Source organism: Lagenorhynchus albirostris, chromosome 6, assembly GCF_949774975.1.
Source record: "Lagenorhynchus albirostris chromosome 6, mLagAlb1.1, whole genome shotgun sequence".
Classification (NCBI taxonomy): Eukaryota; Metazoa; Chordata; class Mammalia; order Artiodactyla; family Delphinidae; genus Lagenorhynchus; species Lagenorhynchus albirostris.
Window position 1 is genome coordinate 59391106 of NC_083100.1, and position 14705 is coordinate 59405810.

At 44.6% G+C, this 14705-nt stretch overlaps 1 protein-coding gene across 2 annotated transcripts in view; it reads right to left on the bottom strand.

Moving 5' to 3' along the window:
• The window catches only part of MAP3K20 (mitogen-activated protein kinase kinase kinase 20), a 173042-nt gene that overhangs the window by 21972 nt on the left and 136365 nt on the right, over positions 1-14705 (bottom strand). For both annotated transcript variants that reach the window (XM_060152630.1, XM_060152631.1), the window contains exons 14-16: positions 14549-14688; positions 10452-10514; positions 9386-9478 (exon numbers count right to left, since the gene is read on the bottom strand). In XM_060152630.1, the coding sequence (XP_060008613.1) occupies positions 9386-9478; positions 10452-10514; positions 14549-14688 (296 nt within the window). The remainder of the gene's footprint in view (positions 1-9385; positions 9479-10451; positions 10515-14548; positions 14689-14705) is intronic.

Consider the following 14705-nt stretch of genomic DNA (forward strand, 5'->3'; position numbering starts at 1 on the left):
TATAAAAACATGACGCCAGTTTGTTTTATTTAGTGCTAAACCTTCCAGTTTGTAAAAACAAGGCTGACACAGAGCCTGACATGAGGCAGTGAAAATAATTAGCTCTCATTTTCTCAGCCTCCTATTTCCTTCTCCCTGCTGTGTTCTCTTTCCACTAAACCACCACATGTCAGTCGAAATGGGAGGCAATTAGTGGGCTCATTTCAGTCCCCACAACTGTGCTGAAAAGAAAGTATTTATGATGGCACAATGAACAGCTGAAAGATTAAATAACATTTGCCTTTTGAAAAGAAAATGACTTCTAGCTAAATGGGCAATTTTTGATTATTCTCAAACAAGCTTAGAGTAGTTGGTTTTTAAAATACAAGAAAGGAAAATGAGTCATTTTTAGGTGAAAGAATCAAATAAAACTTGACACAGTAATGCAAATAACTCATGTTTTATTGCAAAATATGTAAATGCGTTATACCCTTAACAATGGCTTGTGTCTAAGGTCAGGGCAGACTGGTGCCAACCAGACACCAGTGGAGATAAGGTTGTTCTGTTGCCTTCTGGGGAGTTGTTATTTGAGTTATGCTTGAAAAAAGGACTTTAGGGATGATGTTAAAATAAAGTGAATCAAATCAAGTGAGATACACTTTCATACGATGCATCACACACTTGACTACCTGAAATGGTTCAGATGTTAGTTGACATGTTTGGAAAGGGCTTCTTTCTTTCTTCATTTTTAAACTGTATTTGAAATTGGGAGGTACAAGGTATTCATCTTGGAGAAAAAGAATAGTAGGTCTTCCTCTTGATTTTTGAATAAATAAGAATCTATTCTATCTCAGACTGGGTTTCTTAACCAATATAGAAAGTGGTCTCGCTTACCTAATTACTGCTTAAATGTTTTTAATGCTGGGAAATGGGCTGCAAATAAACTTTCACCCAAGACCTTCAAAATACAAAAACAGCTCTTATACCTATTAGATTCTCCTCCTACCTCCCATGTCTCCAGAAATGACTCTAAGAAATACAATTTTTGTTTCTTTTTTTTAGAAATAGAGTTTTTGGGAAAAAAACCCTAAACTGTCCTAGTTAGCAGGCATTGTTTATTCTCAATCCAAATCCTAATGTTGATGTGGTTGTCACACATCTTTGCTTCCTAACATAGGTTGTGTGTGTGTGTGTGTGTGTGTGTGTGTGTGTGTGTGTGTGTGTGTGTGTGTGTGTGTGTGTGTGTGTGTGTGTGTGTGTGTGTGTGTGTGTGTGTGTGTGTGTGTGTGTGTGTGGTACGTGGGCCTCTCACTGCTGCGGCCTCTCCGGTTGCGGAGCACAGGCTCCGGACGCGCAGGCTCAGCGGCCATGGCTCACGGGCCCAGCCGCTCGGCGGCATGTGGGATCTTCCCGGACCGGGGCACGACCCCGCGTGCCCTGCATCGGCAAGCGGACTCTCAACTACTGCGCCACCAGGGAAGCCCTAACATAGTGCTTTTAATTTCATTCCAAATAATCTGTTCTTTTACAGTTGATTATTTCCAAGATCTAATTTTTGGTTCAGAATACACAAGTCACTGTGAGTTATCAAGGCCTTCTCTCTGCAGAACTTACAGTGATTCCCAGAGACTTTTCAAAACCTGCTTCTAAAAGCAAAGATCTCTGTTATTATCAACAACTGCGCCTGTCATCATAAAGTTGCCAGTGATGGCTGTTACAACCGTTTTAAAAGGCAGTCACAAATTTAAGTTCTGTTTCTCTGTTTATATAATTATATTCTTACTTCCTACAAACTCAAATCCTAACTTGTGATTCATACACTGTGGTCAGTGTAGCTGTATGAGCCAATAGCCACCCAAGGGGATCTAAGCCAACAAGGGGTTCATTGGGAGCCTGGAACACTCTCCGAGCTAACTACGCATTTTAATATAGCTGGAAACCAGCAATAATGTGTTTGCAATTTATTTAAACCTATGTTTCATCAGGTATACTTCCTTGCTACTCATGATTTTGAAAGGAATTCATAATCTTGATTAAGAAGACTAAGAGTGATCCAATCTGTGCTGGAGCCAGCCCTCATGAGCTGATTGCTTTCATCTCTTCCCAACTTCAAGTTCAGTGATGTCACATTGGCAATTTGAAATTGGCCACGGTAGGAGTATTGACGACATGGAAAGCTGCAAACACTACAAGTCAGGGCTGTTTCCCCAGTTATTAGACATTTTCTGGCAGGCCATTTCTACACATGACTATCAACCCATCAGCAAGGATGTACTGGACGCCTCTCCCAGTTTTGTTTTAGTTCTATAGGAGGCTGCCTGACCTGTTTGACGAAGCCCATCGGCAACGCGAATTGGAAATCAGCAGCAAGTCATGTAGTCAAATTCTGAACTGCATTTGCTCCTTTGCTGTCAATTAAAATTTGTATTTCTTACAGAACCCTACCACTGCAAGCTTATATACTGAGGCACACAAACACATGTGTGTGTACATGTATCTTTCCCCCCAAATATAGCTGGTCATGGGAAATAAACTTCCCTACACTGAATTTTTCATAAACGCAAGACATATCAAAGTAAGGCAAAGCAGGGGCTTCCCTGGTGGCGCAGTCGTTGGGAGTCTGCCTGCCAATGCAGGGGACACGGGTTCGAGCCCTGGTCTGGGAAGATCCCACATGCCGCGGAGCAACTAAGCCCGTGAGCCACAACTACTGAGCTTGCGCGTCTGGAGCCTGTGCTCCGCAATGGGAGACGCCACAACAGTGAGAGGCCCACGCACCGCGATGAAGAGTGGCCCCCACTCGCCGCAACTGGAGAAAGCCCTTGCACAGAAACGAAGACCCAACACAGCCAAAAATAAATAAATTAAAAAAAAAGAAAGTAAGGCAAAGCACTGCCTTTTAGTTCTTCCAAAATGTACAAAAGGTGTTGACTTTTTACTTCCTTACAAAATCCTTTGTGCCCTGTTATTTTATTCATGTTTATCTATCCATTTATAAAAACTCCACCATAGGAAAAAAAAGCCCTATTTGGCAGTTTTTAATATTTATAGTGCTTTGAGGAAGGGCCTGGAGATTCAATTAAGTTTATTAAATGCCACATTTTTTAAGCAATCTAATAGAGACGTGAAAGCACCATAGTAAGTGGGAAGTATTTGTGAAAAGCAGCATTTGTAACCTATAGCTAAACAACTGGAGAAGCAGAACTATTGACTGAATTTCTTCGGGTGGGGAGTGGGAGAAGGGGGCCAGGTGCCAACAGTGACGGACGTAAGGAGGGAGGCGAGGGGGACGGAGAAGCCTTCTATTCCGATGGGGCCAGTTCGTGCTGCTTCTACCCCTTCCAAATGTCCCTCTTATTTTCTCTACCTGGTTCGCTTGCCCCTTCAAAATGCCTCTCGGAAGGAAATCAGAAGAGATGGTCATCTGGAGGGAGGTGGCTGGAGTCTGGAAGCCAGTCTCTAGTTAAGGGTCCACTGGAGCCAGGGTGTCGTTTCCCAGGCTTCTCCCCTAAGCTCATCTCTTCTCTACAGCTGGTGATCCACTTGGACCCAAGGGAGCCCAGCTTCAATCAGGTTTCCTTGCCTCACTGGGGAGAAAAGGAACTAAGGACATGAGAGAAAAGTCTGTGACTGTCCAGCACACACAAGGAATGAACGGCTCCTCGGAGAGTTCCCTCCTAACTCTGCTTTTGAATTTTTATGACACAAAATCTCAAAAGGACCTCGGTGAGAAAACTCCTGGGTGAGTTGATAGTTTATTCCTTGGCAATTTGAGAATCAATGTTCCTGACTGGTGAGCTTGTAAGAGATATAATAATAAACTCTATGCAGCTGAATATTTCAATAAAAAAGGGTGGTCGCCACCCTGGGGAGTGCATGAAGCTGCCTGAGATTCCGGAAGCCGCTTTCCTTCTGTAGCAAGTCAAAGGCCTTAGATTACAAAATGCAAGGCACTTTCCACATGAAACAAAAATAGTGCTGGTTTAGTATTAACTGACCAAAAAAGGTGTTTGCCTTTTTATTACCAATACACCTATTTTGGGGGATGAGGATACTTTTCAAAAAGAAGCAGTATGACACCAGGGTTGGGCCCCTGGGCTGGACCTGCCCCTAACCAGGTAGGAACTCTGGGGGAGGAACTTTTCGTCTCTCTTCAGTTTCCTCCTGGGCCTGCAGGGATACTGCTCCCTATGAGGGTGGATTGTAACAATTACACCAGAAAAATGTTTGCAAAGCACTTGCCACAATGTCTGGCTGAGGTATGAAATAATAATAATTACCATAAGCATTTCAAGCCCTTCGCCCAGGAAACTTGAGCTGAGAAAGACCCAATTTCTGCCAATACCACTGTCAACTTGGAGGCTGCCTCAATGTACATTGTTATTCAAATTAATAATTAACTTGACTCTTTAGAAATGGGTCAGGTAAATGGGGAAAACTCATTCTCAACTTCTTATTAATTTAAATTTTCAGGGAACCCTTTTGTCCAATTATTTCCCCTGCCAGGTTGTCTCAAAAAAGGAAAGGAAAAAGGATGTTTGTTTCATTTGTGGATGAATTCTTGAATTCCATATGGTGCTGGTGTCTGGTGAGGGCCTGGTCATCCCGAGGGGTTGGGGGCGGCAGCAGAGACTAAGTTCATGGGCAGGGGGTCACGCAGGCGCTCTGGACTACTGGAGCAGGCACAGGCTCCCAGACGTGAAAGGCTTTCCTTGGTCTGGTGAATCACCCTCACTTATATGCCATAATCCATCTAGTTGTAAAATGAGGCTAAAAAAAGAATTTAATCTGAATTCTTTGACCATAAAGGTCGACAGGTCTTTCTTACAAGGCAAGGCTTTATTTTCTACATATATTTGTATATTTGTGGATAAGGTCACATTTCCATTGTTTCCTCTTAGTAGGCCAGTTACTGAAACAACAAACCGATTTTAAGTGGTAGCTAACTGGTGGTCCTTTTCAGAGGCAATGGGAAAACACAGCTACTATTTTCCTGATAAAGTCACTGTCATACATTATTCCCAATGGCTGCCGTTAGAATATATCTTTCATTTTAATTGTAAAAGAAAAGGTGAAATGGTCAAGCGAATCTCCCTGATACACAAACTCAGGTTTGGAGAGAACTTCCAAAACCCCAGTGTTCTCGTGTAACTTATTCTAGTCATGGAGACGGGGGAAAGGCTTCATCTTTTCTGTGAAGATGGGCTTATGGGAACTCAGTTAATTGGGATTTTGAGGATGACCTTTTTTCTTGGGTTCTACCTTGAAGGGTCAAGGTAACAAGGTTTTCATGTGGGGAATTTAAATTTCAATTTAAAGCACATTTGTGAGAAGATATTTCAAAATGTTAGGTTATAGTCTGACATAATTGGGTAGTTTAGACCTGGACAATAATTTACTCTAGGATTATTTTGTGGAAGTTTCCAGATGGCTTAAATATCTTGGGCCAGGTATTAGAGCTTAGCACATGTTTAATATACAGGTGATGATGAAGATGTAATTTCTGGTCTCAGCTCCGTCCTCTTGCCCTAGGCTGGTAACACGCTTTCTCTAATCAAGGATGACAATACCATGTGCCTTATGTATCTCACAGAAATGCCAAGGGGGATAAATGAGATGACATGATGAAATAACCTGAGCTCTTCAGAAAGAAGGACTCTCTAAGCATAAGTTTTAAAACATTATATTCAGAAAATTATTTGCAAACGACCATGAGCCTCTTCGAGCTCATATTCTAAACTCATCCCTTCCAAAAGAAGCTTTTCCTGGGAATTCCCTGGTGGTCAGGACTCTGCACTTTCACTGCTGAGGGCCCAGGTTCAATCCCTGGTTGGGGAACTAAGATCCTGCAAGCCGCGCGGCGTGGCCAAAAACTTTTTAAAAATTTAAAAGAAAGGAAAAAAAGCTTTTCCTGATTAACCTCACCCATTCCCGTCACTTCTTTATTCTTTTAGCACCTTGGTGTTACATCCGCATTGTATATTTCACTCTCTCTCTTTTTTTTTTTTTTTTTTTTTTTGCGGTACGCGGGCCTCTCACTGCTGTGGCCTCTCCCGTTGAAGAGCACAGGCTCCGGACGCGCAGGCCCAGCGGCCATGGCTCACGGGCCCAGCCGCTCCGCCGCATGTGGGATCTTCCCGGACCGGGGCACGAACCCGCGTCCCCTTGCATCAGCAGGCGGACTCTCAACCGCTGCGCCACCAGGGAAGCCCTATATTTCACTTTTGATCTATTGCCTTATAATGTCATCTATCCAGCTGCTCACCTTAGAAACTGGGTGCCGTCCTGGCTCCTATCACCCCAACTCCAGCTAGTGACACAGTCTGATCAGTTCGGTCTGATCAGTTCCGTCTCAGTGTCCCTGGACACAGGGCACTTCCATGGCACTGCATAGCCTCAGCTCCTTGTTCCTTTTCACCTGGTTGTCTGCACTGCCCCACACAGGACTTTATCACTCTATCCCGAGCCCTTTCCAAATCATCCTTCTCTGTGCTTTTGAGAGATCTTTTTAAAACGCAAATAGAATCCTCTCTACTCCCTGCTTAAAACTCTTCAAACTCCTTAGCTCAGCACATAAAACAGTTCTTTTTCTGGTCTCCAGCCACCATTCTGGCCTTAACTCTCCCCACACTATTCCACCTGCTCCATGTTAAAGTCGCCCCAGAGGGAGCGATGCTTGAGTTGAGTTGTGAGGTCCTATAGAAATCAGTCCAAAGAGCTGCCTGTGTTTTCCTGGCTTCTGAGCTTTTGCACATGCTGTTCCTTTTGCCTTCAATGTCTTCTCCCTACCTAATAACTCCTGATGGTTTTCAAATTTTAGTTCAAGTATCACCTCTACCAAGAAGACGTCAAGATCCTCTTCTGACCCCTTTCTACATCACTTCAGTGCTCATCCACTGTGCTTTCATTGAATGATGTGCATGATGTTGTAAAAAATGCATCGTTCTGTATTAAAACCATTCACTGATCTTGTCTACTTCTTCCCATAAACTGTGGGTTCCTTGCAAGGCAGTACTATACTTTTTTACTTTGCATTCTGAGCATCTAGCATTGAGCCAGACACACAGTACGTACTCAGTAAATTTCTGCTGAGTGAATGGATGAAATTATTACTCTGCATGGGTGACCAAGGATCAGCAGACAATCGAAAGTTGCAGTGACTTTAGACCTTGTGGATAACCAATGACTCAAGAAGTCTATACCATCATGGTCAAAACCAGACCACTATATTTGGTCTCCAATATCATTTATAGCTTCTGATTTTTACTAACTGTATATATATTTCAGTTTTCCACATTAACAAGTCATTTCTTTGTTAATTGAAAATAGTTTTCTTGGTTGAGATTACTCTTGACAAGTCTTTTTCAGGAAAATTCTTCCCTCTTCTTTTACCCCATCCAAGCCATAAAAATGTTTAAACACACTGGGACTTCCCTGGTGGTGCAGTGGTTGAGAGGCCGCCTGCCGATGCAGGGGACACGGGGTCGTGCCCCGGTCTGGGAGAATCCCACATGCCGCGGAGCGGCTGGGCCCGTGAGCCATGGCCGCTGAGCCTGCGCGTCTGGAACCTGTGCTCCGCAACGGGAGAGGCCGCAACAGAGGCCCACGTACCACAAAAAAAAAAAAAAAAAAAAACTTTAAACACAGAGCACTCATAAATAAAGTACCATAGAGTTGAGCATCCCAAAGAAGGCAAATGAAAATGCGCTGTTTATTTGCCATCAGATGGACCTGGGGTGCCCACAGCTACAGAATCTCAGGATTGGAAGGGCCCTTGCTTATTGTTGGAGAGGAACTTACTCTCCTGCCCCCCTTTCTGGTAGCTGCTTCTAACAACAGGCATGAATAGACAGTGACCCGTTCACAGAGGGAAAAGGAAAGTGTTCCTATACCAGACACCTAGAGTCAGAGCAGCTTTCACTCAACCAAGTTCTGTGGCCCAAACAAGGGAGGTTAAGACTTCCATTCAGCAAGAGCACCAATATACCTGCAGTGGTGCAGGTAAAACACTCTGTCCAGTGTCTAGAAAGAGCATCTTTTTTTTTTAAAATAAATTTATTTATTTTATTATTTATTTATCTTGCCTGCGTTGGGTCTTTTGCCGCTGTGCACATGGGCTTTCTCTAGTTGCGGTGACCGGAGGCTACTCTTCGTTGCAGTGCACGGGCTTCTCATTGCGATGGCTTCTCTCGTTGCGGAGCACGGGCTCTAGGCACACGGGCTTCAGTAGTTGTGGCACGCGGGCTCTACAGCACAGGCTCAGTAGTTGTGGCGCACGGGCTTAGATGCTCCGCAGCATGTGGGATCTTCCCGGACCAGGGCTCGAACCCATGTCCCCTGCATTGGCAGGCGGATTCTTAACCACTGCGCCACCAGGGAAGCCCAAGAAAGAGCATCTTTTGAAGCCCCTGGTAAAACTAACCCCTTGCAACAATTTCCAATCATTCCCAAGTGCTGGTTCCAGGAATGACCTGGGGTAAGCATGGTTTAATTAGTGAGGGCCGGTGGGCCAGCTGAGCCCCACCAGCTCTCCCAGAGCAATGGGCTCATGTTATGAGGAGTTGTTTTTACAAGGTCTCTTTGCAGCATCAAAGGAAAGGTACCAATAGTGCAGTAGTTAAGAGTTTGGTTCTGGGGTCAGAGAGGCCTGTGTCAGATCCGTCTTCTGCTACTTGCTAGCCATGTAACCCTTGGACAAGTTAATTGGCCTTTCAGAGCCGTAGTCTCCTTATTTGTAAAATGGGGGAAAATAGCACCTACATCTGAGTCCTGTATGCCTGGAACACGAGTGGTCAATTAATAGACGTGATCACTATTACTGGCTATTCATAGTAATCCAAAGTAACGAAAACCTATTATGATTCCAATTCATATGACACCTAGCCCACGTAATTAGCCCAGACTCTAAACATAACATAAAGTAGCAGCCTGACTGAATGAGATTGGTCAAATGTCCTGCCACCCCATTTAGCGTTGATAATCTAGGTTTCCATTTTGCCTACAGTTCCATTCTTGCTGTTCTACTCTCGATATTATAAAAGTGATTCCCCTTAAAAAACAAAGAAACTGGAATCAGGAAACTGTGACGCCAAGAAGCATAAACAATTACTCTAGGGTCCATGCCCCCGACCTTAACACTCCCCACTGCCCACCATGGTTTGCAGTGCGTTTCCTTGAGGGTTTGGGTGGCCTCACACAGGGCTCTTCAGCTGAATGAGAACGATTCCTAGATTGGCTTACAGAGGCAGCTGGCAGCCTTTCAATTAAATTCTATTTTATAAAGTCTATAAATTTACTCAGAATCATGTTACCAGCTGGTAGGGGGTATATAAAACCACACAGTTCCAGGAGAGAAAAAGAGTAAATTAGACTGAAATTGATCCAAAGGATTTAAAATATGATTTACCTGTAGGCCAGTCCCTGGTTTCAAGTGAAAACCAAAAACAAGTTCAAGGTTCACTATTTTTTCCTCATTTTCTTCAGGTTCACCTACTGAGTCCTGAAACAGAAAACTAAGCACTGTTTATACTACATAGTGTTTTTACTTTTACTTTTCATGTAAAGGACATGATTTCCCAGCACTAGTTTTTCCATTCTAATCTATTGCTTAATTTTTGGTTATTTTGGAATACACTACAAATTCCAATTACTAAAAGCAAGAGGAATGACATATTAAGTCTTTGAGAACTTTGCCCAATGATTTGTCTCATGCACTGCAAACTGAATGACACCATCTTACATTTTTCACAATGCATCTTGCATTGTGCAATTTTACCCCAGAAATGCACTTCGTCCCTGGAGATGCACAGAGACTTCACCTTGAGAGTTTCACAACACTCAAGATATTTACACCCTAATCCCAAAGAAGAATTATGCAGTTCCTAGAGCATCTGTGGATAGAGGGCCAAGCAGAGGAACAAATGAATCTTCGTGGGCTTAGAGATGGAAAACCAGAGTCGTTGGTGAATGAGAAGAGTTCTGTATATTGTTTGCAAGTATCTACTAATTTTATAGCAAACTATGCTGTATAGCTTTAGACTATATTCAAAATAATATGTTAAATATACTAATATGTTATTCAAACAGTAAAACTTCTACCCCTCAATGCAAGTGGCAACCCAGAGCTTAGCGTGTAAATTCCTTCAGCGGCTTCCATGTCGGACAAAGGTCTCCCGAGCCAGGTGGGAGGCCAGAGGTCCTCACCTACAATGTCAGCACTTATATCCCCTAGCCACTGAGGTGACATGTGTTGTTCTTATCATGACTGGATTGTTAATATTTCAACTTGCAGGGAACAAGGTTGTTCCGTTTATGCACATCCTCAGCTTCACTCAAAGGGCCTTTTGTTGGACAGATATGATTAAATTTCACTTCAAACAACGGTTTCCGACATTGGCAAATTTAGGTGTGGATGTGGCTGGTACATATGTCAATAAAAGTAGCATATTCTCAGTAAGAAGAACCTTCCTTACCTTAATGAGTGGTGGGAAGTGAAACAAGTTTAGGTAATCGTGGGTTAACTTCTCAATGGCTGACTGTAAAAAATAAAACACAAGAAACCCACATGACTTTATTAATGATCCGATAATGCCAAGAAAGGATTAACATTATTGTGCACATATAAAGGCATTCTTTATTTACGTAGTTCACAAAATACCTCGGGGATGTTAATATCCAACATCTATTGAGAATAAACCTGGTTGTTCAAAGTATTATAGGTAGTTTATAATTATTTAATGGAACAGGAAGATATTTTAAAGATGTTTAATCTCAGAGGAAAAAATAAATAAAACCGTTCTTCAAATACCGGTAGAGTAGAGTAGTGATAAGTTAATATTCTACTGTACAGAATGCAGTTGTCACCCTGAGTAATTGTGGGAAAAACAACAAAGAACATGAATATATCACCAGAGGCTCTCATTAGGGCTGAAATCTCACTAAAGGGTTTACTGCATTGAAAGGGCTTTTCTGTGGGTTTGTGTCCAAAGCTCCCTCCCCCAGTGGAGGACAAAGGACTCTCAAAGGAAAGGAGGACAATTTAAATTATGATTCTTGTTTATACTCATCAGGTATAATCCAGCTTTTCTGTGAACTGAGCATATCACATAGAGAGTAAAAAAGTACCGACGTAAGAAAAATTAGATGCATTTTTAAAAAAGTGAAATGAGGGCTTCCCTGGTGGCGCAGTGGTTGAGAGTCCGCCTGCCGATGCAGGGGACACGGGTTCGTGCCCCGGTCCGGGAAGATCCCACATGCTGCGGAGCGGCTGGGCCCATGAGCCATGGCTGCAGAGCCTGCGCGTCCGGAGCCTGCGCGCCGCAATGGGAGAGGCCACAACAGTGAGAGGCCCGCGTACCGCAAAAACAAAACAAAACAAAACAAGTGAAATGAAAGCTGTTGACACATCATGCAATAATGAGCACTTATTGGATGTTAGGCTCTATTCCTTCTTCAAGGCTCCTCCACAGAGGGCTTCCAGGCTCGGGTGAGGAGGACGCCAAGACAGGCTGAAAGGAACAACCAAGTAGCAAAGGGCAGGTGGACAGACCGTCCACTTTGCAGTTGTATAATCGACCATCTGTAGGCTGAGAGACTCACTCGTTGAGAAGGTGTACAACAATGCCCTGCCTTCCTCCGTGAGACCGCAGAGAATGGAGGGCACTTTCTCACCCTCTGGATGGGTGTGTGTGTGCGCGTGGGAAGCACTGTCACAAGGACCAGGCGGGCTCTTCCAGTCTGGAGGTCCCCTTGCAGCGTCCCATCCCGAATGGCCCAGCTTGAAGGATTCTTTATCCTCGTTGCCCCGAGAGTATATGCAGGATGCTCCCAGACCTCCCATGGAAAGGTCTGTTTCCATGACCCTTTCCCCTCACTCTTTCCCTCTCATGTAAGCTTACTTGTCAGAAGTACCCAGGACCCAGCTGAGTTTAAGAGAGTGTCACCTGGGGGCCAAGCCCCCCACCCCTGCCCACCCCTGGGGCGGCCACTGTAATAGGGTCCTGGCTTTGGCAGAGGTGTAGGGCCCGCACGCCTGACTTTTGAGACCCACCCCCCCAGGGACTGACTGTCTTTCTGTGCACACACAGACTCTTCCAGGAGGGAGTCTGCGGTCCCCGCAGATGCTGGCTACGCCCCTCCTTTGGAGCTCAGGACAGACACTCCGCTCCCAAATGCCAAGACTCTGAATTAAGAGAAGTTGTATATACACGTTTTCTCTCTTTTCTGGGATGTAAATTCCTTAAGGGCAGGATTCTTTGTTTCTTCACAGGCCCAGGACTGTGATCAGTAGGCATCCACTGGATTTGCTGAACCATAATCCGTAAGTTTGGACATCGCTTGCTCTAACGATACCAACCAGCACAGAGGGGCACTTAGACTGTCCTAGGCTGGGTCTGGGAATATTTAAATCACAGAGGCTGTTGAGGAGCTATCACAACTCGCCACCCCTTTTCCTCCTGACTGTTCCTTAAGGAACGAGTCCTATTTCAAAGGCAGGAGAGGGGAAGGGGAGTTGGGAGCATCTTTTTGGCATCTGCTAAATGGGACAAGATTGATCAAATCTCTCTCTTTGAACCCTGAAACTTCTCTGTACCAGAGAGAAGAATTTTTCCTACTGTAGCCCATCTAAGCCAGCGTTGCTTTTCAGGACGGATTTGCCCACAGCTGGAGGTTGAGATTAAATTATTTACCATCATTTAAGATGTATGTTTATGCATGAGGTTTCCTGCCCATCTTGTGAGAGGGAGCAGGTGGTAGGTTAAGGCTAAGCCATCATCTGAAGGGTGCTGAGGGGCTGTAAGGATGTTCCTTATGTGGCTTCAGGGCCCATAGGACAGAAGTGGATGTGTTCTCCTTGGACCTCAGGGAGGATTTCCCTGAAAAAGCCTGGTATCAGTAGCTCCAACTGAGGCAAAGGGGAAAGTTGTTGGCAAGTTGGTAGAGCCTTTGTCAAGATGTGGATTTGGATAAGAAGTTGCTTTTTCTACATTTCCTTCCCTTTAAAAAAAATATTTATTTTATTTATCTATTTATTTTCGCCATGTGGGGTCTTAGTTGCGGCCTGTGGACTCATAGTTGGTGGCATGCATGCGGGGTCTAGTTCCCCGACCAGGGATCGAAACCGGGCCCCCTGCATGGGGAGCGCAGAATCTTACCCACTGGACCCACCAGCGAAGTCCCTACATTTCCTTCTTTATTCTATTTCTCTTCTTTCTAACCTGTGTCCACCCTTCCATCTACCCACACTGGGGTTGAGGAGGTTTGGGGCGTAAACTCGATTTCATTGTAAGATCTCTCTTGAAACAGACCTCTGAATAATAACAAGGTGCACACAGATGCCAGCAAGTGTTATTTGGTTTGAGTAACTAAAAAGCAAAACAAAACAAAGAAACAAAAAAACAGAACTGGTTGCTAAACTACAAAAAAAGCAACAACAACAACAACAACAAAAAAAAAGCAACAACAACAAAAACAGAGGTTTAGCTTTGAAAGTGTTTAAGGGACTTCCCTGGTGGTGCAGTGGTTAAGAATCTGCTTCCCAATGCAAGGGAGATGGGTTCGAGCCCTGGTCTGGGAAGATCCCACATGCCGCAGAGCAACTAAGCCCGTGTGCCACAACAACTGAGCCCATGTGCCACAACTACTGAAGCCCGTGTGCCTAGAGCCCGTGCTCCACAACAAGAGAAGCCACTGCAATGAGAAGCCCGTGCACCTCAAGGAAGAGTAGCCGCCGCTGGCCGCAACTAGAGAAAGCCTGCACACAGCAACGAAGATCCAACACAGCCAAATAAATAAATAAATAAATAGATTTATTAAGGAAAAAAAGAAAGGAAAGCTTTCAAGACTGAAGTTCTGGGGGGAAATGTTAGGATTTCCTGAGAAAATGAGGGATAAGAGTACACATAAGGTGGTGTCTGTTCTGGGTAAAATTTGGAAGATTGCAGACTTCACTCAGTCTGTGGACACGTTCTGGCATCGTTAGGGGTCCCTAATGGATATCCGGCCTCTCTGGCCTCAAAGCAAGTTGCCTCCTGCTATTGCCGGGTGGGCTGGCAGCTCTGCAGGCGCACACGGCTTTAGTGCCGCACGACGCTTCTTCCCACACTGAGGCCCCTCCACAGGCAGAGCCCTGCCGCCAAAACACCTCCTCCCCACACCCTTCACCCACTTACACCTCCTGGCCCTTCAGCTCTCAACTCCATAACTTCTGCACAGAAGCCTCCCCTCAGCCCAACCTCAGCTCTCCTTTGTGGTACTTCTTACAACTGCCATGTTACCATTTTTGCATGATTAATGACTGTCTTCTCCACTAGACTAGAGACTTCCTGAGGGCACAGGGGTTCTATGCAGGTGTATCCAGGTGACTTCTGCTGGACCAGGTATTAACCCTCTGTTCTGGGATTATGAAGAGGGAGTAGGGGTCCCATGGGGGCAGCAGCTAACGATCAGCTGGTATGAAGTATTTCCACACTGTGACCACCAGCTCAGCCTCTAACGTGACACACGACCTACTCCACAGTAGGAGCTCAATAAAGGTTTGCTGACTGAATGTTCTCCCTTTCTGAGGTACCTTTAAATGGATGATATGCCCCTTGGAGACGATGCCCATGTCTTTCAAGTCTTCTTCCTCGAGAAGAAGCAGTCGCTTTCCTGTAATGTTGTTTTCCTTAAACAAGTTCGCATATAGGCTCATCTCCTCTGAAGTGTCACCTGAAGGGAGTGATTAG